The 23,963-nt window shown below is 38.1% G+C and overlaps 1 protein-coding gene across 3 annotated transcripts in view; it reads left to right on the forward strand.

Annotated features, from left to right (window-relative positions):
* fam13a (family with sequence similarity 13 member A) overlaps window positions 1-23,963 on the forward strand; it is an 85,882-nt gene that overhangs the window by 30,368 nt on the left and 31,551 nt on the right. For all 3 annotated transcript variants that reach the window (XM_026933194.3, XM_034302683.2, XM_053232406.1), the window contains one exon: window positions 7,963-8,004. In XM_026933194.3, coding sequence (XP_026788995.3) covers window positions 7,963-8,004 — 42 coding nt within the window. The remainder of the gene's footprint in view (window positions 1-7,962; window positions 8,005-23,963) is intronic.

Raw genomic sequence — 23,963 nt, forward strand, 5'->3', positions numbered from 1 at the left:
TCATCTGATACCATTCTGATTCAATGGCTGCAAAAGCAGTCATTTATTTGCTGTAGTTTAATAAATTGAGGTTGTACACTAAGCAAATAACCTCATACAGATCATATGTCTGTGATCACAGATCTTAGTATATTTTAGAATTAAATGTGTGGTGGCCTGAAAAAAAAACATTCACACAAAATTTTTAAATTAAAGTAAATAAAAACATTTCCACGCGAAATAGATTTATGGTTTAGAAAGATCAGGTGTCAAAATATGCTATAGGCAGAATTACAAAAACCAGTTTTGACTAAAACCTGATTCATAATTTTTGGCTGTTTGCTAGAATTCAGCCATCTGACGTCAAACCACCTCAGAAATATACAGCAGTACTACAAGATCAACACTTCAATCTTTAACCGTCAGCGCGTGATGCATAAATGAACGTGTGGAATGAGTGACTTTAGGTTAGCTGGCAACAATACTTCATTTGTGCCCCGATCACGCCAGGACAGGGTCTCAGATTTGAAGAGCAAAATGAAATAAAATAATCATAATACAGTTGTTATACTAAATGATCGTCTTTATATGTCACCTCCTTTCCAACAAAACAATCGGCTCATTTCCATGACGACCAAATCATAGCATCTTCTAGTAATCAGCAGGTAGTGATCAGCAGTCACATGCTCACACATCGTGGATATGGCGAAAAAAAGCAGCTGACTTTGTAGTCATTTCTTAAAGAAGGAAGCAAAAGTAACTTGTTGGCCTATCGCTTACAAAATTTAACCCAGGGCTCCAAACTGCCACAGATGAGCAGCGCAAATTGCATCATCAAGAGGAGACTGTAAATTACATAAGTAATTTGGATAATTAAGCAAGCTGTCTGTATGCATGTTGCAATATTTGTTATGTTGTTTAAATAGCATAATATTCAAGATTCAAGAGTTTATTTTCATAAGCACAGTAAAGTAGCAAGTTACACTGCAAAATGAAATTCCTATTCTGCATTCCTTCAGATAGTGTTATGAAATGGTTGGAAATTGCACTGTGGGATGGGGTGATATACTGTATATATTAAGTATGATATAAGTATGATATAAAATATACTACAAGTACTAATGTGAGGTAGGTAGGCTGTAGTGCATAGTAAACACAGTGACAGTAAACTGGTACAATAAAAGAGACATTAGGCATCAGATTGTTTAAAAATAAATATAGTGCAATTATAGACCAGTGTTACAAGATGTTTTGTCCTTATGTGCAAGAGGTCGCGGTCAAAAAGAGCGTTGTGCAAATTATGCAATATTGCATGGTTCTGTAGCAACAGTATGGTGCAGTGTTCTGAACAAAATGTTGTCTGATGCATATTATGAAACTTAACACATCAGAAATGTTTACTTGACTCCTCCAGTCCTTCCACATGCCTTTAACCCAGTGTAGATTTTCTTGATTAGTAAATATTTTTGAATGTATGGTAAGGGTTTTAGATTTGAGATGCAGTCCACTGATAACAGTCATGTTGACAGCAGAAAGTTTTAAAGAGAAACAGACCTTATGAGAGTGTTTAACGTTGCTGTGCATGAACTCACTAAAAACTACACTCCAACTTGGAAACCAGATGGACAGGGATGTTTTGGCTCCGACATGCCATTTAGTAGATGCGGTTTTTAATCTTCCAGATGTAAATAAGATACGCAAGCGGCATGTGAATAATGCCACTTGCATAGAGGTTGTGCGTGCACGTACGCAGGGTGAAGTTAAGTATATTTGCACCTTTAGAATCCAAATGACATACCCATCATCATCAGCAGCAGCATCTACATCTTCATCTTCTTCACTTTCTTCTTCTTCCTATTGTTATTATTATTATTAGGAGTAGATGTAGTAGTAGAAGGAGTTGTAGTCAAGACCTCCACTGTTAAGTCCAAAACCAGGACTAGCCAAGATCAAGTCTTAAGAGGTTCAAGTCAAGTCAAGATCAAGTACAAATAAAAGTGAGTCAAGATCACGACCGAAAACCATGAAGTCCCATTCGAGGCCAAGCCTTTGCTTCAACTAATAGGCTTCATTCATGCATTGAGCCAGTGATTAGGCTGTTTTCTAGAAGAAGAATTCTTTCGTGTCAAATTTTGTGCATGCAAAAAGAAACACAACACAAAAATTATTTTTACAAACTCTAAGTTCAGACCAAGACCAGATTTAGCAAGACCAATACCCAAAACTAATGACCAAGACCAATGACCAATGCCCAATACCCAAGTGTCGATAAATCCAAGACAAGTCCGAGTCAGTACATTATTATTATTATTATTATTATTATTATTATTATTACCACCACACAACTCTCAAGCTCTGAGCCTTACTGTAAATCCACTGAGTGTCCGTTACCAAAGGATGGGACGTACTTGAGAAACCGGACCTCTCCTGTCTCATCTGGTCCAAACTAGATCGTGCAGACATGTAGTACTGAAGTAGATTAAGTTGCACTGAGTTGTGCCCTTTGACCTTTAGCTAGAAGTTAGCTAAGGCGCCAGGGCTTCCCCACTGATCTGAAACCTTTTCGGCTAACTGCCAGCGTTCTCCTGGTGTGTGTTGACAGCACGTGTGACTGATAGCCTGGTTACTGGAAATGGGATTGGCATACTAAAAACATCACACTGTCTAATTCTGGGCTTTATGAATACTTTCTAATTTTCAAAATAATGTGCTTCTGATAAAAAAAATAAACACATGTACTGTACTCAGTTTGATCCCCAGGAGTGTATATGCATCTGGATAGGTGTCAAGCATACCTTCACAAAGTAACTATACACCCATCAAATATCAAATAAGCCTTGATTCCCTGAAATAGCCTCGAGCTTCTCATGTGTTTCAGCTGAGCTCGTTCTCACTTTCTGTAGCTATGACTGGACGCTGCATCAGCAGCAGCAGCAGCAGCTCAGAGCTCTACCTCGCTCTACAACCTAAACCGGGTCCAAGCACCAGCTTATTCATTCCACATGCTAAATAACCTAGAAACATATCCGGCCATTGATAAGGGTTGAATCAGCACGTCTGTGTGACTCATTAGGGTGGTGTATGTGCATTAGACTTCAACTTTGGCACATTTCTCACTTAGCACAGTGCATCTGGTGTTCTTGAAGTTCAATCGTTTGCTGTTCCAGGACATCGAGCTACCATTGGATGTGTGACCAATCTGTAATTTGTAAAGTGACATGTAATTTGTAGATGTGTGAGTAACGCTAACTCGGTGCTCTTGTATGTGAGGAAAGAAGTGATTATTTAATGTAGTGAAAACATTGTTTATATTTTGTATAAGTACATATTACCAACGCGACCAATGGATAGATACGGTTTAAATGAAACATCTCTGTTATACACGTTTGTTGATGTTACAGTAAGCTACTGACATGAGAAGTAAACAGTGTATCACTCTGGTAAAGCACTGGGTTGCCATGTATAGTTGAGAAAAGATGATGTAATCATCCTGCAACTGATAACGCTTTCAGATCTACCTTGTTTGGTGAGGAGCAATTTGTTTTCAACTGTCTTTTATTTCAGTTTGTTTTGCTTTTGACTGATATGAAGTCTGAATCTTCATCAAGATGAACTGTGCATTTTCTGGACGTGAAAAGGACTAAGCTCTTAGATTGCTACACCAAAGTTGTCATCTTTCTGGCTGTAATAACAGCTGAACAGACTGAATGCCGTTGCTATCTGATTTGCACCCCTTGCTCAATATACACTGAATATACAATATGCACTTCTTCCTGCAAAACAAAATGTATTTATTTTTAGAGCACATGTAGATCAATGCACATGCATTTGTCTTCCTTTAAATGTATTACATATATTTTATACTACATATCTTTTGAATTATCGATTCTGCTTGGTCAGAAAGTGATGATTAATTTTCTGTAACAGCACAAACGTTTATATCAATGTGCTCGTTCTAATTGCTCATCACTTCTATAGTAACCACTTACGCAGGGACTTTTCCTCAGAATCCTGAATGCTTCACCCTAAACTGCATTTCTGAGATTTGATTTGTTGAGATTTGTATTAAGAGTGCTAATATTTTAAAATCTCATAACTATAACCTTTAATGTGATATATTCATAATAAAAATGGAATATACGCAATTCATATACTTTTCTCAGATTTCAAGCTCAGTACATAAACAGATATAAAAATGTGTGTAATTGTTGATATGGTGACGTTTTCTATGACGAGACCATTTATGGAAGGAGTCTCCAGTGTCAGTGCTTTGTATCAGTCAGTGATAAAGCTGTAACTAAGTTTTCTGACACAGAAAAGCCTTCAGGATGGAGGGGTTTGCACTTTGCTGTTTCTTGGTTACGTGATAAGCTTCCTTTTTTTTTGTCTTATTAACTTAAAGAGAGAAAAAAAGAGAGGCTGGTGAGGAAACAAGTGTTTATATCTGCTGCTATGATGTAAGCGATAACAGGAACTAACTTGTTTCATGGATGTTCCACAACATTAAATTTAACTATAAGAAGATAAAAAGTATGATCTGTCATTATTTTATTAAACAATTGCAAATATTGGCAGATTGCTGCAGTATAAGAGGAATAAAACCTTTAGGGATGCCCTGTTATGGCAAAATGATGGTAAGAGTGAAACACCACTCCATTGTTGATTATTGTTGACCCTAAAGCAACTGACCTAAATTAAAAAAAATAAAAAATACACTGTCACAAAATAAATTGAACTTTTGGAAACAGCCTCTATCAACTCTGCTATCTACCTACCCACATCTACATCATTGAGAACTGTGGGAAAATGGAGTTTCTCTAAACCAGTATTTTTCAGTCTCTTTCTCAGTTTATTTTTCCTTGCCTGCTGTACACGCAATTCAACTCAATGACTAATCATCAAGTGTTTTGAATGCTGATTCAGGTGTGTTCATGCAGGGAAAATGCTTAACTAAGCAACGCAGTGAAACATCAGGGTAGGGCTGGGGGAATAACTGATCTGGTGACTGTGAGAATGGGGTTATGGGAATGTTCTTATGGTTAGACAGATGCATGTGCTCATGCATATGTATAGGAAAACTGATGTTTTCATGTGTTACACAATGAAAACCTCAGACCAGCTGGATGTTAGAGATACTGTATGTGGTGTGTCATGGTGATGGCGTTACCTATGGGACAGATAAGGTTTAACGTGATGACACGCACAGCCAGGGTTACTAGTTCAGGCAAGGCTTCTGCAGCTATTACATGTAAAGAGAAATGTAAACTGACGTATTGTGGCTTGGCGTAGGTGTCTCCTCAGGCAGGAGAGGCGCTAAACAGGAAGCTTAGTCAGTCTTATCACAGCAAGCCCTTACACTGGAAATATGTCAAGACTCTAATGCAGAATAGAGAAGAAAGAGGAAAGATTATCAACAAAAATATTAATACTTTATTGTATTGTATAAGTGGGATTACTGTTACCACGGCAAATTTGATTATTTTCCTAAATCAACAAGTCCAAATCAACAAGTCCAACAACACTTCATACTTTTTTATCTGTTTATAGCCACATTTAATGTCATGGAACGTCCATGAAAAAAGCTAGTTCCTGTTATCACTTACATTATAGCAGCTATAAACAGTCATTCCTTCACCCTCACCCACAAAAACAAAACAACAAAAAAAGACCTTGTGATGGCACAAAGTCATTTGTCCTGAAGACTTTCCTATGGTGGAAAACCTACTACTAATAACACCACTTTAAAAAAACTGTTTATTTTTAGCTTTAGATTATGCAGATCGTCCAACATACAAGTTCTGCTATAACGCTGCATTCGACACCGCGGAAATGGGATGTTGGATCTCGGAATTACACCGATTTCAACTTCTGTGTGTAACAATCTAACCAGCTAACTGTGTATATTTTCCTCCTCAAAACTGTCTAGCAAAGTCAGTGTTATAGATTTAACAAGCGAATGTGTCTGTGTGTCGATTGATCTAAAGCAAATACTAGTATATTCAGTAAAGCTCATTTATAGGTAAGAAGTTCTGCTTTGTTTACTGCTGATGCTGTGAGCAGCCATGTTGATTTGATGTCACTTACTGAACTCTGGGTTGAGGAAGCTGTCCCGATTTTACGATTAGAAATTCCAAGTTGAGGAGTCGATTTCTTTGTTTTTTTCCTAGTCTGAGGTCGTTAGTGTAGCAACAATAATATGCAGTATTATAACGAGAGCATTAATATACACCTTGCAGCCAGAACTACTGCCAGAAAATTACTAAACACCTTCTGACCAACCAGAATCGAGAATTCGGCAGCGTTGCCGTATGACAGCAAATGAATGAGAGGATCTCAATGTTCCTGTCATTTTTGCATGTTTCACTTTCCCTTAACAGCTATGTGGGCAAAGCTTTGCTGAAAGATGCCATTGTTCTCTCACTATGGTAGTATGTAAGCAGGATTTCCAGCTTGTAATTCACAGCAGTAGACACACTAGTTTAATCCCATCACCAGACTGTACCACCACTGAGGAACTCTACTGAATGCTGAAAAGTTGTGCAATTTCCCTTAAAGTATGTCTGGCATCTTAATACCCGAGAGATTTCACAAAGAGATTTGTGCATGTAGTTGGAATCATGAAACAATATATGTTATGAGGACACCACCCATCTATATGTGTTTACGTAGTGTTAGCGTTAGGCATTTTTATCTTAATAGCACACCCACTCAAACACACACACACACACACACACACAAACAATTGCCTACGTGAAGGTGTGACGCATATCATAATTTGTTCTGCACCAACCAGCTCGGAGACTGGGCAATAAGACTCTAGCTCCACCCTTCCTTTTTTATTATTTTACTGCAGCTCAGTCTAACAATATGGAAAAACTTTTATTTATTTGTGTATGACCTTGATTTTTTATTCACATGCTTCTGTTTTCACAAGCCATTCGTGTTGTGATTTAAGATGGTGTTAAATGCCCTGTACATTTATATGCAGTCTAATATTCAGTTAATAATCAGAATTACAAAGTAAAAAAACTTCACGTACACATATAAATCGGGATATGAAACTGATTGAGACCAATCTATATGGAGTTCCTCTCTGATTGAAGCAAGTGGGTAATCTGAGGTAATTTAATGAGGAAATGTAACCATGTAATGATAAAATAAAATAAAATAATAATATGTTTTATTTATACTGCACTTTTCATTTGAAGGCAAAGCTCAAACTATAAAACGAAGGCAAAGTATTTTCGAAATTTATACTAAAATAAAAGTAAAAATGATACTAAATACACAGCAGTGCTAGGTCATAAAATAGCAAAGGATGTACTGTTGCAAAACCTCAAAGTTAAAAGTAATATTAAAAAAGTTTTTGAAATTTCTCTTATAAAATATTAAGTCTGTGATGCCCTCAGTTTATCTGGGAGATTGTTCCACAGGCAAGGTGATGTTTATAACTTTAAATCTTGTTCCTTGCACAATTACAATCATTGTATACTTTCCATCGTCAACTTTGCAACTTTGCATTTGTAGCTACTCTGACAGCAATTGCACTTCTTGTTGTTTAGAAAATGTTAATTTCTTTCATAATGCATGCATAACAATATGCAATCATGAATGAATGAATTACTGAAGAATGAGAGCAAAGTGAAAAGAGAAAGTATTTTCTAGGATAATTGAACATCCACATTATCATTGTATAGACATTTGAGTGTTAGATATTTATTATTGTGTAATTCTTCCTGTGTTTTTGGCAGAGCTTCACACAGTCGTGCAGTGTGTAGCTGCGCCATGATGTTCTTTGAGTATGATAATTACTCAGGACAAGCCTCACAAAGGCAACGAGCTGTGGCACTTGCCTCGCATTGTTCTCCTTACAAAAGCTACTCGGAGATTTTTTTAGGCAACGTGCTGCCACATGCTCGGGCTATGTTACACTGCTGCAGGGTCCTAAATCCCGTTTTTTGTCTCTCTTCTCTTTCGTTTCAGCTCTCAGGATGATGAAAGACCAATATCTCCCTTCTATGTGAGGTAGGCTGCTGCTGCTCTCTCTCTCTTTGTCTCTCTTTGTCTCTCTTTCTTTCTTGCTCTCTCTTTCTATCTTTATCCTTTTTGAAAAAAAAAATACATGAAACATTAATCCAGGAGAATGGGAGGATGGAGTTAGCACATGATACAGTTGTCCCTGCTGTTTCACGTGCACATGGTGTCATCAGAGTGCAACAGGTTACTGCAGCCTCAGAAATAAACAAAGCGGTCTTTAAAGGAATATAGTGTGAATTAAAGAAAAACGGATGTAAACTTGACAGCTGTCCCCAACATATAAGTCTTGTTGATCTCAAATCTATAGGAGTCATATTGTTATTAACAATATTATAGTAGTAGTATGTTTACTTTTGATCTTGAGGACAAATCTGAATTTGTAGTAAATATTTGGTCATTCGTGTGTGTGCTAAAATTTGACAATACCCAGAAAAGTGCTAGCAAACTCCAGACTAACTAAAACAGGATTCAGTGTTTGAACCGAACAGGCTTATCCTGTTCATTTGGCTTGGATCGTCTCTGGCTCTCTGAAACACTTAGTTGACATTTCACCCATTTCACTGATTACAGTGCCACTGCTGAACAAAAAAAACAGCTCATACAGGATATCACCCATTTTCAAAATGAGAAATAGGAGCCAGGACTTAAATTCTTAGCTTTGGCTGTAAATTCCCTCTTTTAATGCTGACTGATTGCACTTTCCCACCAAGAAAGTGCCCATGCTGTTCAGGGCCACCCTTGAAGTAGCCCTTGCCACCCCAATTGCCACCCCAACCATGACCTCAGATGATTCTCAGATGATGTTTATTGTTGACATGATGAACCATATCTAGATCATCAGTGTGGCTCTGTAGGTGTTTTGATCAAATCCCTATAGTATTAGGTACTATAGAGTATTTATAAATCTAATACAGTACTGTCATAATGTTACTATTTCTTCTACACCAATGAAAAAAAAAAATCAGATATTTTAGAAATGCAACATTGTGCTATGCATTATTTAATGGTGCCACCCATTAGTGAGCTCTTGTGCCCCTTTGCAACCCCATATCTAAAATCCGAGACACATCACTGGGAGCTGGTATTTAATCTCAAACTATTTCATGTGCTCGCACTACAGGCGAAGACAGGCCTGTAACTCAGGACCAGTGAAGGCAGGGGGAAGTGAGGGGCAGCATCTTTTTTTATCATCATGACAACTCAAACTGAATACATTACAACATTGCTTTTAAAAAACTCAATTAAGCAGCTAAACACTCACTAAATAGCTAAAGGTAATAAACACATTACATTACATAAGTGTTCTAGACACCTATAATTTCTTTTAGGAAAAAAATTATTACAAAACATATTAATATGTTTAGAAGTGTTATTACAGTTTTTGTGATTTTGCCTTTACACACCACCACAGTGGATTTGAAATAAAACAATCAAGATGTAATCGAAGTGTAGACTTTCAGCTTTATTTTAAGACATTCCACAAAAATATGGCATTTACAGTTTAGTAATTACAGCCATTTTAAGCAAAGTACTTCCATTCTCAGGGGCTCAAAGGTATTTGGACAATTGACTGACAAGAAGTTAATTGACCAGGTGCGGTCCATTCCCTCATTACTTCAAGACAAATGAAGCAGATAAAAGGTATGGAGTTGATATCGGGTATTGAGTTGGCATTTGGCAGCTGTTCGACTGGAGCTACCAATATGAAGTCCAAGGAGATCTCAATGCAAATGAAGGAGGCCATCATTAGGATGAAAAAACAAAAGAGACCTATCAGAGAGATAGAAAAAACTTTTAAGAGTGGCCAAATCAACAATTTGGTACATTCTTAAAAAGAAGGAATGCACTGGCAAGCTCAGCAACACCAAAAGGCCTGGAAGACCACGGAAGACAACTGTGGTGGATCACAGAATCCTTTCCTTGGTGAAGAAAAACCCCTTCACAACATCAACAGAAGTCAAGAATACTCTGGAGAAGTAGGCGTGTCATTGTCAAAATCTACAATCAAGAGACGCCTTCATGAATGTAAATACAGAGGGTTTATAACAAGGTGCAAACCACTGGTAACATTCAAGAACAGGAAAGCCAGATTAGACTTTGCCAGAAAACATCTAAAAAAGCCTCCCATGTTCTGGAATAAGATTCTTTGGACTGATGAAACCAAGATTAACTTGTACCAGAATGATGGGAAGAGAAAAGTATGGTGAAAGAAAGGAACAGCTCATGATCCAAAGTATACCACATCATGTGTCAAACATGGTGGAGGCAGTGTTATGGCATGGGCATGTATGGATGCCAATGGAACAGGCTCACTGGTGTTTATTGATGATGTGACTGCTGACAGAAGTAGCAAGATGAATTCTGAGGTGTATAGGGCTATACTCTCTGCTCACATTCAGCCAAATGCTACAAAACTGATAGGATGCCGCTTCACAGTGCAGGTGGATAATGACCCTGAACATACTGCGAAAGCAACTCAAGACTTTTTGAAGGCAAAGAAATGGAATATTCTTCAATAGCCAAGTCAGTTGCCTGATCTCAACCCAATAAAGCATGCTTTTCACTTACTGAAGACAAGAGTGAAGGCAGAAAGACCCACAAACAAGCAGCAACTGAAGGTGGCTGCAGTGAAGGCCTGGCAAAGCATCTCCAGGGAGGAAACTCAGAATTTGAGTTTTGAGAACATGGGCTCCAGACTTCAGGCAGTCACTGACTGCAAAGGATTTTCATCCAAGTATTAAAATTATGGTTATTATTATGTCACTTTGTCCAAATACCTTTGAGCCCCTGAAACTGGAGGTACTTTGTTGAAAATGGCTGTAATTCCTAAATGGTGAATGCTATATTTTTGTGGAACCTCTTAAAATAAAGCTGAAAGTCTACATTTCGATCACATCTTGATTGTTTTATTTCAAATCCATTGTGTATAAAGGCAAAATCACAAAAACACTCTCTCTCTCTCTCTCTCTCTCTCTCTCTCTATATATATATATATAATGTTTAGACATGTAGTTGTAGGGATCTCAAAAGGCTCTATGCAAACATCTGAATCATACATAACTCAATGACTTCCTGCCTCCAAATGCAACCTTAAAAAAGACAACATTTTTAATGTTTTGGACACCCCCAAAACAGGGGCAGGGAATAAACCAGTCCCAGAGTGTGTTCATGGATAAAGGCTCCTACACAGGCTTGGCGGTTAATGGAGGAAGAGTAGCAGTGAAAAAAGGAAGCCTGCTATTAGGACTCATCCCTGACATTTCACGCAACACTAACTACACACACAGCCTCTGCATCCTCAGAGCCAGAGACATGCTATAAACATTGCCCTATTTACACAGACCTCTGAAATGCTCTGTGAGTGTATTTATACTGGTTAGGTATAAAGAAGGTTAGGTATTTATACTGGTTCGGGTAAAGGAAAATAGACCACCATACTCCTAACACGGTCCCTAGGGAACGAATGATCACAGCATAAACATAGCAAGAAGGAAGAATTTTACAAGATGGACCTCTGACTTTGAGACTGTATTTTACCATCCAAAATCAAATCCTTCAGAGTCTGTACTTGGCACAGTCTAAGACAAAGTTGAGAGAAATACAGTTCTGTGCAAGTCTTAGGCACATGTAAGAAAATATCTGAAACAAAGATGCTTTCAAAATAACTGTTAATTACTGTTAATTTCAGGCTGTATTTATAGATAGATAGACAGACAGACAGACAGACAGACAGACAGACAGACAGACAGACAGACAGATAGATAGATAGATAGATAGATAGATAGATAGATAGATAGATAGATAGATAGATGGATGGATGGATGGATGGATAGATAGATAGACTTTATTGATCCCATGAGGGAAATTCTTGTGTTACAGCAGCATGGTCAGTAGCAAGATACAACACATACACACACAAAATATAAAATATAAAATACAATAAGATAAATTAAATGTAGTAGTGCAGATATGGAACACAGTTGTAGATTTAACCAGATTTACATCAGTATTTACATAAGTACACTTGTGAAAACTGGTAGTGAATAATGATGAATACGAAGAACCTTGAGAATGTAGAATTTAATGACAGCTTTCTAAATGATAGCTTTCTTGTAGTAGTGTAATGTGAAAGTGTTATCATCTGTCACACATAGGTGAGCTGTTTAAAATTATTGCGAATGGTAAGAATTCAATTCAATTCAATTCAATTTTATTTGTATAGCGCTTTTAACAATGGACATTGTCACAAAGCAGCTTTACAGAAATAAATGGATTCACAAAAATATATTGTAAATATTTAAATTTATCACTGTGAATTTATCCCTAATGAGCAAGCCAGTGGCGACGGTGGCAAGGAAAAACTCCCCGAGATGATATGAGGAAGAAACCTTGAGAGGAACCAGGCTCAAAAGGGAACCCATCCTCATCTGGGTGCAACGGATAGTGCAATTATAAATAAATCCCTTCTATTGTGTACTATATGGACAAATAGTGCAATTGTGCAACCAATAAATTCATCGCAGTATTTGCAAGAGGTCCGGCTGGTTAAAATCTATCCACTGTCCACTGATGGAGTCCTGAGTACGAAGCTGCTCGTGGCAACTGCAGCCCCAAAGCCACTACAGCAATCGCAGTCCCAAGCCATTACAGTACAGCTCCCCATATGTGATCCCCAAGCCATCTCCACAGCCCCCAGGTGGCACCATCCCCAGCAATCCAAACAGTTCTTCAGGCAGTCCATATGGGGCCACCCCCAGCAGCAGCGAGCGAACTCAACCGATGAGAACTCCAACCAGAAGTAGGGCATCAGGATGGGTCAGGCAGCGAGGAGGAGCAGAAGGGGTCAGGATCACTGGCATCATTGGCATCTCAGAAGTAGCATGTGTAGCTCGACAGAGAGTGAGGGAGAGAGAGAGATGGAGAGAAAGGAAGAGATTGTTAGGTGAGCTTTTGTCCTCTAATGGTTAAGCACGATGTACTTTGCATGCAGAGTGCAAGCAGGGACTCCGGCAAGACTAGCTATGACAGCATAACTGAAAGGGAGAGCCAGAAGCTAACACAGACATGAGGGCACCCTGGGACATAAGGCAGCCAGCCACTCCACCGTCGACAAACCTGAGTGAACGTGTGAGAGTGGGGGGGCGACAGCATCCAAACATCCCATTTCACCACAACACTCTATGCCTGTGAAACCCTCCAGACCTGCCCCTGTACCTAAGAAAACTATTCACAAAAGGCTTGACTAAACAAATATGTTTTCAGCCTAGACTTAAACACTGAGACTGTGTCTGAGCCCCGAACACTAAGTGGAAGGCTGTTCCATAACTGTGGGGCTTTGTATGAGAAAGCTCTACCCCCAGCTGTAGCCCGCATTATTCGAGGTACCAACAAATAGCCTGCATCTTTTGATCTGAGTAGGCGTGACGGATCATAAAAGACCAAAAGTTCGCTCAGGTACTGTGGCGCGAGACCATTTAGTGCTTTATAGGTCAATAGTAGTATTTTATAATCAATACGAAATTTGATTGGGAGCCAATGCAGTGTGGATAAGATAGGGGTGATGTGGTCATATCTTCTGGTTCTAGTAAGGACTCTCGCTGCTGCATTCTGGACTAACTGGAGCTTGTTTATGCATCTACTGGAACATCCAGACAGTAAGGCATTACAATAATCCAACCTAGAGGTAACAAAAGCATGAACTAATTTTTCTGCATCGTGTAGTGACAATATATTTCTTATTTTAGCAATATTTCTGAGATGAAAGAAAGCAATCCTAGTTATATTATCTACATGAGCTTCAAAAGAAAGACTAGAGTCGATAATCACACCAAGGTCTTTTACTGCTGCACATGACAAAACAGAAAGGTCATCCAGAGTTATTATGTAATCAGAAAGCTTACTTCTAGCTGCATGTGGTCCTAGTACAAGTACTTCTGTCTTGTCAGAATTAAGTAAGAGAAAGTTAATAAGCATCCAGTTTCTAATGTCTTTTACACATTCCTCAACTTTATTAAGCTGGTGTCTGTCATCTGGCTTTGCTGAAACATACAACTGTGTGTCATCAGCGTAACAGTGGAAGCTAATACCATGCTTACGAATAATTTTGCCCAGAGGTAGCATATATAAAGAAAAGAGCAGTGGGCCTAAAACAGAGCCTTGCGGAACACCAAACTTTACCTTAGCATGAGAAGAGAAGTCACCATTTACGTTTACAAACTGATAACGATCAGTCAAATAAGACCTGAGCCAGGAAAGGGCTGTTCCCTTAATGCCTACTACATTTTCTAGTCTATTGAGGAGAATAGCATGATCAATGGTATCAAAAGCTGCACTAAGGTCAAGCAGCACCAGCAAGGAGACACAACCCTGATCAGAGGCCAGTAGTAAGTCATTTACAACTTTTACCAGTGCTGTCTCTGTGCTATGATGAGGCCTAAATCCTGACTGATACATTTCATGAATGTTATTCCTATGTAAGTATGAGCATAGCTGCTGTGCTACAACCTTTTCAAGGACCTTGGAAATAAAGGGGAGGTTTGATATTGGCCTGTAGTTGGACAGTTGACAGGGATTGAGGTCAGGTTTTTTAATCAGGGGCTTGATAACTGCTAATTTAAAAGATTTAGGTACATAGCCAATGCTAAGGGAAGAATTGATTATCTTTAAAAGAGGTTTGATTGTTTCAGGAATTATCTGTTTGAGGAAACAAGTAGGTAAAGGATCTAGCATACAGGTTGATGATTTTGATGATGAAATTAGTGAAATTAGTTCAGTCTCTTCAAGGGGACTAAAGCGTTGTAGTTGTTTATCTAATATTATCATATTATCATCTACAGGGTTAGTTATAGAACTGTCCGGTTTTAAATTAATAGTCTGAATTTCTAGCCTGATATTTTCAATTTTACCATTGAAAAAATTCATGAAGTCATCGCTGCTATATAATGATTGTGTGCGTGTTTCTATTGTGGTCTTATTCCTAGTTAATTTTGCTACAGTATTAAATAAGAATCTAGGATTATTTCTGTTATCTTCAATTAGGGTGGAGAGATACATTGATCTAGCAGCACTAAGAGCTTTCTTATAGCTCAATAGGCTCTCCTTCCATGCTATTTGAAATACTACCAAGTTAGTTTGACGCCATTTACGTTCTAGTTTTCGAGTGGTCTGTTTTAAAGTTCGTGTGTGATCGCTATACCAGGGTGCTAGCTTTTTCTCCCTAATTATTTTTCTTTTAAGTGGAGCTACCTTATCTAGCGAGTTGCAGAACGTTGATTCTAAACATTCAGTTGCCTGGTCAAGTTGTTCGGGATCAGACGGTGATCCAATCATGGTTGATAAATCTGGGAGATTACTGATAAAACTTTGTGCAGTTGTTGACGTGAACGTACGTTTGACATGGTGACGTGGCAAGGTGCATATACTATGATTAATACACATTTTAAATGAGATGAGGTAATGATCTGAGATAGCTTCAGACTGTGGACATGAGACTATATTTTCTATATTTAATCCGAATGTTAGTATTAAATCAAGAGTGTGACCACCACTATGGGTGGGTCCTATTACATTCTGATTAACCCCTACAGAATCTAGAATGGACACAACTGCTGTTCTCAGAGGGTCATCTGGATTATCAAAATGAATATTAAAGTCTCCAACAATTAATGCCTTGTCTAAAGAAACAACCAGGTTAGAGATGAAATCCGCAAATTCACACAGGAATTCAGAATATGGCCCTGGGGGTCTGTAAATAATAATTACTGGAATCACCTGGGTAGACTTATTTTTAGTGGCTACGTATGTTATGTTAGAATAAAGAACTTCAAATGCGTTGAATTTATGACTAGGTTTTTGTGTGACGGCTAGATTATCATTATAAATGACTGCGACGCCTCCTCCTTTGCCAGTTAGACGGGGCTGATGTATGTAACTGTACCCGGGAGGACTAGCTTCATTTAATGCTACAAACTCGTTTGGTTTAATCCACGTTTCTGTTAAACACAGTACATCAAACTCCTGATCAGTAATGGTTTCATTAACAATAAGCGCTTTAGACGTAAGAGATCTAATATTCAACAGTCCTAGCTTCAGATCAACGGTGCTGGCTATGCATTCGGTATGGTTTAATTTTATGTTAATTAGATTACTAAAACAAACTGTCTGAGTATGTCTATAATTTTGTTTAGCTCGGGGAACAGACACAGTCTCAATACGGTGGAACCTAAGTGACGACTCAGTGCAGCTAGCAGACGGTCGGTTTAGCCTGCTTGTCTGCTCCCTGGCCTTGGCCCTGGATTGTCACCGATTAACTAGGCCTGTTCTGAGACTAAGTGCTATGCTGCAAGAAATGAGAGCAGCACCTTCCCGAGTGGGATGGACACCGTCCCGCCCTAACAGGCCAGCCTTGCCCTCAAAGTTAGTCCAATTATCTATAAAGCCCACATTGTTTTCGGAGCACCACCTGGACATCCAGCAGTTCAGCGACCATAACCTGCTGTAAGCTACATCGCCACGCCGCATTGGGATGGGGCCAGAGCATACTACAGCATCGGACATCGCCTTCGCTAATTTACACACCTCTACCAAGTTAATCTTAGTAACCTCAGACTGATGAAGGCGTATATCATTAGCTCCTACATGAATAACTATCTTTGAGAACCTGTGCTTGCCTAAGACCCTAAGATTACCTGCTATGTCCGGCGCCCTGGCTACCGGTATACACCTAACTAAAGCTGCTGGTGCCCCTAAAGGCCTAGCTAATTTCACGTGCCGCAAGATAGAGTCACCTATAACCAGAGCTCTTTCAGGTTTCTCAGCGGGTGCTTCACTGAGGAGAGCAAACCTGTTGGACACGTGAAGCGGAGAGGAGTGGTGCTCCTGTGGGCGAGCCTTAGCGTTAGCTTTGGCTTTGCGATTATGCCGCCGAGTCGTCACCCATTCGCCCCGCTGTGAGGGCTCTAATGCCGGAGTTGGGGGATTACTAACTCCGCCTAAGGCATCCAGACTTTCCCCTACAGAAACTACGCTGCTCTCACTCTCACTAACCCTCTCTAGAGACTGGATGCGCACCTCTAATGCAGCAATCTTCTCCGTCAGAGAGCTAACTAACATGCATTTATCACAAATAAAGTTAATACTAACGACGGAGGAAGAGTGACTAAACATCCTGCACTCAACACACTGAACAAGCTGAATGTTAGACATGTTGTTTAACGCACCTTAGTCGAAGATTTGTTGATATTATTGTAGACGGCGTGGATCCGGTGTGAATGGCCTCCGCTCGCTGTCTTGACAAAATACAAAAGCGCACTTCGAGAGAAAAAAAAATGAAAATACGGTAGAAGAGAACGTGAAAAATACAACAGATGAAAACGATAGCGCGATATTATTGATTTAAAAAAAGAAAGAAACAGTATAGTTAAGACGCCGATGCAGGCAAGAAACTCCCGGCAAAACAATTCGAAAACAGAATGAACTCCTGTAACGTTCTCTGTGACAACGAATTTAAATGAGTCTTTTGGAGAATGAGCTCCGCTGACTCTGTAGTTTGTTGTAGAGTGGGTGAGGTGGATTGTCCATGATGGAGAGCAGTTTGTTGAGTGACCTCCTGTTCCTCACTGACTCAAACGTCTCCAGTTTGTGTCCATAGATGAAAATAATTCCCAAAGAAGCCACAGCTGGATAGAGCACAGACTGACTGACAGCCTGTAGTAAGTGTAGGAACGGGTTCCATGTAATGAACTAGAATTGCTAGAATTGGAATTTTATGTCAGGAATACAGACAAGCAGTGATACAAACAGTGAAATGTACTAGTGCTGTTCTACTAAATATCAGCATTCTTGGAATGCCGCTTGTCCAATCAAATTAGTGGACCTGAACTAACTATTGTATAATGGTGTATATAGCATTGGAGTGTTTTGGAGATGCATATTGTATATACTGTTTAATAGTACAATATGTACTATTGTATGTACATATTGTATATAAGACATAAATCATCTCCAAAACACTCCAATGCTATATACTCCATTATACAATAGTTCCTACACTTACTATAGGCTGTCAGTCAGTCTGTGCTCTATCCAGCTGTGGCTTCTTCGGGAATTATTTTCATTTATGGAGCAAAAATCAACAAAATATTCAGCTATGTTGTGTCTAAAATATCAGTTACTCAAAATGAGTTTCTTTTATACCTTTTTTATAAATTAGATATCTTTTGGCAACATCACTTATCTGGAAATCTTATCTCATCCGATTAGTACTTTTTTTCTTGCATCTTTTGGATTTCATGTATTGTTATTAGTCATACAAAATTTTACTTTGTAGCCAGACCCGCTGCACCCTAACGATGAAGTTAAAATATATCGCAGTGAATCACACAGCGTTTTTCCACCAACAAGGTGCCAGAGCTGGTTTCCTGAGCCTGTGCCTAATCTCAAACTCTTATTTGTGTTTCCAGTTCCAAAGAGCTGGCCAGAAAAAATTGGTACAGGTCCAGTATCAAAATGCTGTCGGTCTGCATCCAAAAACCACTGATGAATCTTAATCATTTCATTGTAAAACTTGTTACTTGTTAGTTATGTGACAAATAATGTCACAAGCGGTGTGGTTAAGGTGTGTTTTAAGACAATTCATGTACTGTATTCATGTTTGTGATCTGTGTCGTGTCTGACAATGTAATGTGCATTCATAAAAGATGAGACAATTCTCAGCAATCACTTTTGTATAATCGCTTTGTATAATCCAGGCCAGTTCCAGGCCAGTTGTTCAATACTGGGACAATATAGATACTTAGGGTTGTATTAGTGCATCACTATTTTTCAAGTGAACAATGAATAGAAAAAGTTTGCTCCTATAACACCTACATTTGTGAATTTGTCACACACACACACACACACACACATATATATATATATATATATATATATATATATATATATATATATATGCGCATAATTTTGTTTAGAAATAAAGTGCGGTGTTCAGTATGTTTCAGTATGTTCAGAATAACTCTTTATGTTTACTTATGCAGTCAAACCACCATTTTACATATTGCAGATTTCCAATCAGCTAACATCTGAGTTGCCTCACTATTGGGTTTTTCAGTGTAGTGGAGTTTGCTCAATCTCTCTTTACCCAGTGTACAGTAATAGTAGTTGTATGCGTCACAGTTTCCCAGCTGTAGGTGTTTAGTTATTGTTTTGTTTCTGGATTTGTTGTGTCATGCCCCAGTGCTGACACGTGGATTTGCTTAATCATGCCTAATTGGTGACTGCATTGTCAGACTGGATTATCAAGTCCATTAGGCTGGAGCCCTTACATTATTTACATATTAAAAGCACATAATGTCCCAACTCTGCTCATAATGTCCCAATTCTTGTTTATCTTGTGTTATTGCAGAGATAACTATTTAAAATATGAATTGGGTAGCATGCACTGTTCTACACGGCTCATGTGATACGTAATCACAGAGAGCCAATAAAAAGATCCAATCACATTGTTGGTTAAGACATTACTAGAAAATGTAGATCAGATTCTTGCCCTGATAGATGTGCAAATATAGGCTGCTTTGCACCATTAGTTGTGGAGATTATTTGTTCACATTAGCAGTAGCTGAGTAGCTAAAGCTGTGTGAGCATGTTTTGTGTGATTTACATAATTTTTTCTCAGATTTTAACAACCATTTCATATCCATGTTTGAAACATCATCTCGTCAATCCGTTTCTGGTCATGTGAGATGAAGTGTTGTGTACAGCAAAGTATGTTAAAATTGCAATAAAACTTCATCTGCCGTGTGTCTGTGCTGAAGTCGGTTATCCTTCTTGACAGGGTAGTCAGCATATTGAACAGGCACATATTACATAAGTATTTAGAATAATATTAATAGTATTTAGAATAATATTTAGTGTAACAGGCTATGTAGTTTGGGCCCTAGCCAGCTAGAATTACTTTTCTAACAGCGTCCACTTTCAGCACCACAGTCCTTGGTAGTGTTTAGTAACATTCTCACTGAGTACAACGGACAAATGTAAAGTTTTGATTTGTTTGGTCGAAAACTTTTTATTTCTTCAAATAAAACCAAATGGTAAGTTAAAAGTAAATCAGATCTTAAAGCTCTACTAATATCACTACTATTTTTAGCAGTTTCTGTCAATCCTGATGTCAACCAGAAAATCTTTGTACTTTTAAACGTTCATTATCTGACACTCTGACAGCCAGGGTGCAAATAGTTCTCAATGCAGATTTGTATCCAAAACAAGCAGTACTACACTGCCCAGTGACAAAGCACTACAAGTGTTCTGCATATCAAATGGCGATGATGACACAGCCAGTTAGTCCTGCTGACTGAGAGGGAAGGAAGGCATTCCTCTGTCTAGCAGACATCGTTTAGCTCATGTATTCAAAATGGGGTGGCTGATGCTCTGCTTCCAGTGCATTCAGATGCCTTATGGATGATGTAGCTGGCTGCATGTGTCTCAGAAGAAGCGAATGTTAGTAACACGCTCATGCTCCCAAATTAGTAGATGTCATACAGTTTAGCTAATGGGTGGTAATTGGCTAATGGAGAAAAGTGAAGGAAGATGATTTTTTGTATTGTAATCCTGCTATCATTGGTGTTACTGATCACTTTAAACTAGCCCTTTTAGAGGTTTACCACATACACAAGTGATGTCAGACTAAATTCATCTGGTGAGTTGCATGAGACATATTAAATAAGGCAGACACCAAGACTGAAGCCTGACACCACTACTCTAGTCCTAAAGACATTCAAGAACATATCGGCCTTTCCCAAGGGTGACTGGCTGAGTCCTGTTTTAGCCTGAGAGGCCAACAGGCCAACAGCAATGTAGCATTACATCAGCCAAACCCACATTGTGCTGCTTCGGGCTGTAAAGTGTCCCTGAGAGTGTTTGGTTTGCAGGTGGTTTGTTTATCTCCATCGCTGGCTCAGCAGAAGCCTTATCATGTTTTTCCTTACGAACCAATCACACATAAGCTATACTTGATAAGTGCTGAGCTAGTCCATGCTGTGCCATGTCTCACCATTTAGGCTTGGACCATTTAAAATGGGTTAATGAGTTATTTATTTACTTAAATTGAGTTGATGATAATATCTTATCTATGAGAAGTAAATAAGAGGGTAGTTGATTAAGAATAAATAACTTTGAAACAAACTGGCACTCTTAAAACTGTTAATGTTTATCATGTTTGGTTTCATCAAAGGTATATTTTAATATTTTCAAATTTATGTTGTCACTTCCTTTAAAAAAATAGAGTGATTAGATTGCCTCGTATCACAGTGCTGTCGAAGTCTTGAATCTGATTGGTTAGAAGGTGTTGATACATTTTCTCTAACAGCAGGTTTATATTAGTGTGCCTGTTATTGTTGCTATAGTAACAACTCATTCAGAGGGACTTGTACTGCAGACAGTCCATATAATCTAAGGTGGTATGGTGAAGTCTTTTTGTTTAAGGTGATGTTTATTTAACACTTATGGAAGGAGTCTCCAATGTCAACACTTTTCAGTCAGTTTCCCACCATGGGAAAGACTTTACTCTTTCGGGTTTCTCTGTAATATGAAACATGAATGTTTATAGCTGTTATAGTGTTAGTGATAACAGGAGCTAACTTGTCTTGTGGACATTCCAAAACATTAAATGTAATTATAAATGGATAGAAGTTCTGTTGTAGAATAAGAGGAATAAAATGTGCTGTCATTGGATAAATTTCCAATAACAGCAATTCCTGTTGTGTTTTATTCCCTACATATATTTTATTTAAAAAATACCACAAGCTCTGTTAGGATATTAGCCTTGCAGTTGTCTTTATTAATACATTGCTGACTCACTCACACTGATCACACTTTCTTCTGTATTCTGAGTAGCCTTACCTGAACTCAAAGTACAAGTGGAAGTAGCTGTAATATCAGCACGTTTCCCTATTCATAGCTATTTGGTTTAGACATGAGTGAACAGACGTTGTGTCTACAGACTACAGTATCATGGCGTGGGTTCCGAGACCTTGACCACAATGGCCTTCACTGATATCTGCAGACACACACTTACATTATCAAAGCAGGTCTGACTTCTGTGAGTGGACACTGGACCCTAGTTGGAGGGCATGGCCTACATTCGTTTAAACATTTGTTGCTTCCTTGTTTACTTTATCTGATAGCAGCCAAATGTTATCTCACGAGGAATCCTTATTTTTTTGATAGAACCAAGTTCCCTATAAATAGGGCAATTCTGCAAAGTGACATTGGTTTTACATTACCATAAGGCTGAGGTGATGTGTCGCTGTTTATTTTTATTTTTATAATGCAACGTCACCATTTCGGATAATGGAGTAATTTCCTGAAACACACTGAAGGATCTGTAAAGGGTCACTGGTTAACTGGCATCTCCTTGATCATAATTATTGCAACTATCGTCATGTGGGAATAGTTTAAATTTAGACCAGACATAACAGAAGATAATCACTCATCACTGTGGACTTGAGTACTGTGTGAGCTGCTGCATCCCCAGTGTACAAGCTGTTCAGAAAAACAAAATGCTCATGGTTGTTTTAAACAAATTACAAGGTATTCATCATAAAATAGTTTATCATAAAGCCTCGTAAAGGAGGTGTACTTTTTAAAAGGGGCATATAATTAAGCTGAATGACAAACATGTTAATAAGGCAAAAGTCTATCGACTCACCATGTGCTTTGACCTATACACTATATAAAATAGACTAAAAAATAGACTAGTTTTCCATAAAACCCCTAATACTTTATCACAGAGTGAATCACTGTAAGATGAGATTGGTCTTTTCTAGTTTAGTATCAACAGAAACACAATAGGTCCAGATCTGACTTTTTAACAAAAATGTTAATACAGGGTGTATAAAACATTCTGTTCACAAGTAGTGTATACTATAAATCATAAAGCTGTATTAACACCAGTGTTACTTTTGTCTACCGAGAGTAATTTTGGAGAGAATGTATTGGTAACACTAGCTAGCTATAGTAATTCTTTGCAATCAAGCAAAAAGTGACATTAAAAAAACAAGGCACAAGTCCAGTGTGACTGCTACTTGCAAATTTTAGGTATTTATATTCATATTTTATGTGTATTGAATAGTAATAGGCATATTAATACAGATATACAGATATCATGAAATAAACACAAAAAAAATAAATTAATCAAATGGTCAAATAGTTACACATGGGATTAACCCCAGTGTAAAGATACCTATGGCCTCTTTCTTTCTTTCTCTTTCTTTATCAACTATATACATTCAGAAAAAATGCTTGCAGTCATGAAATGATTGACAATTTAGTTTTACAAATACACTACTAAGTAGAATAATGTTTATTATTTTCACATTTATAGTCCCTGATATGTTTTTTGAAATCTGGCGATACTGTATACCTGTGTTTATATTCATATTTTGTTTCGTTGTTTCTTTCTTATGTACTTCCTTACTTTTACTTACTTACTTATGCATACATCAGTCATATACATTCATACGTGCCTGTACTTAAGAAATTGCACTGTGTATGAGTTATTTTATAAGCATCATAACTACTTGTTATTTCCACATTTTTATTCACAGATAAAGAAAAAATGTCCTTGAAAGCACATTAATGTAATAAAATCAGGTCTTGCTTGTGACCCGGTTTCCCCAGTGCTTTGTAAAATATCCCTGTATAAACCGTTACCTCTGTACAGTTATCTATTTTTCATCTCTCTTGTTTCTAGTCAGTGTTTTCTTAGCCAGCTGCCAGGAGCAGAGACTTTAAATATTCAGTAGTATGTCTTAAACCAGGGAGCAAATAACCCAAATTCCCTTCCTCATTTTTTTTTCTTCTGTTGGTTCAGCCTATCCAATATTATTGGAAGTGAGTTTTTTTTTTTTAAACTCCTTCCCCATTTATGCGAATTGTTTATTCCGCAAATTTTA

Source organism: Pangasianodon hypophthalmus, chromosome 3 (assembly GCF_027358585.1).
Source record: "Pangasianodon hypophthalmus isolate fPanHyp1 chromosome 3, fPanHyp1.pri, whole genome shotgun sequence".
Taxonomy (NCBI): Eukaryota; Metazoa; Chordata; class Actinopteri; order Siluriformes; family Pangasiidae; genus Pangasianodon; species Pangasianodon hypophthalmus.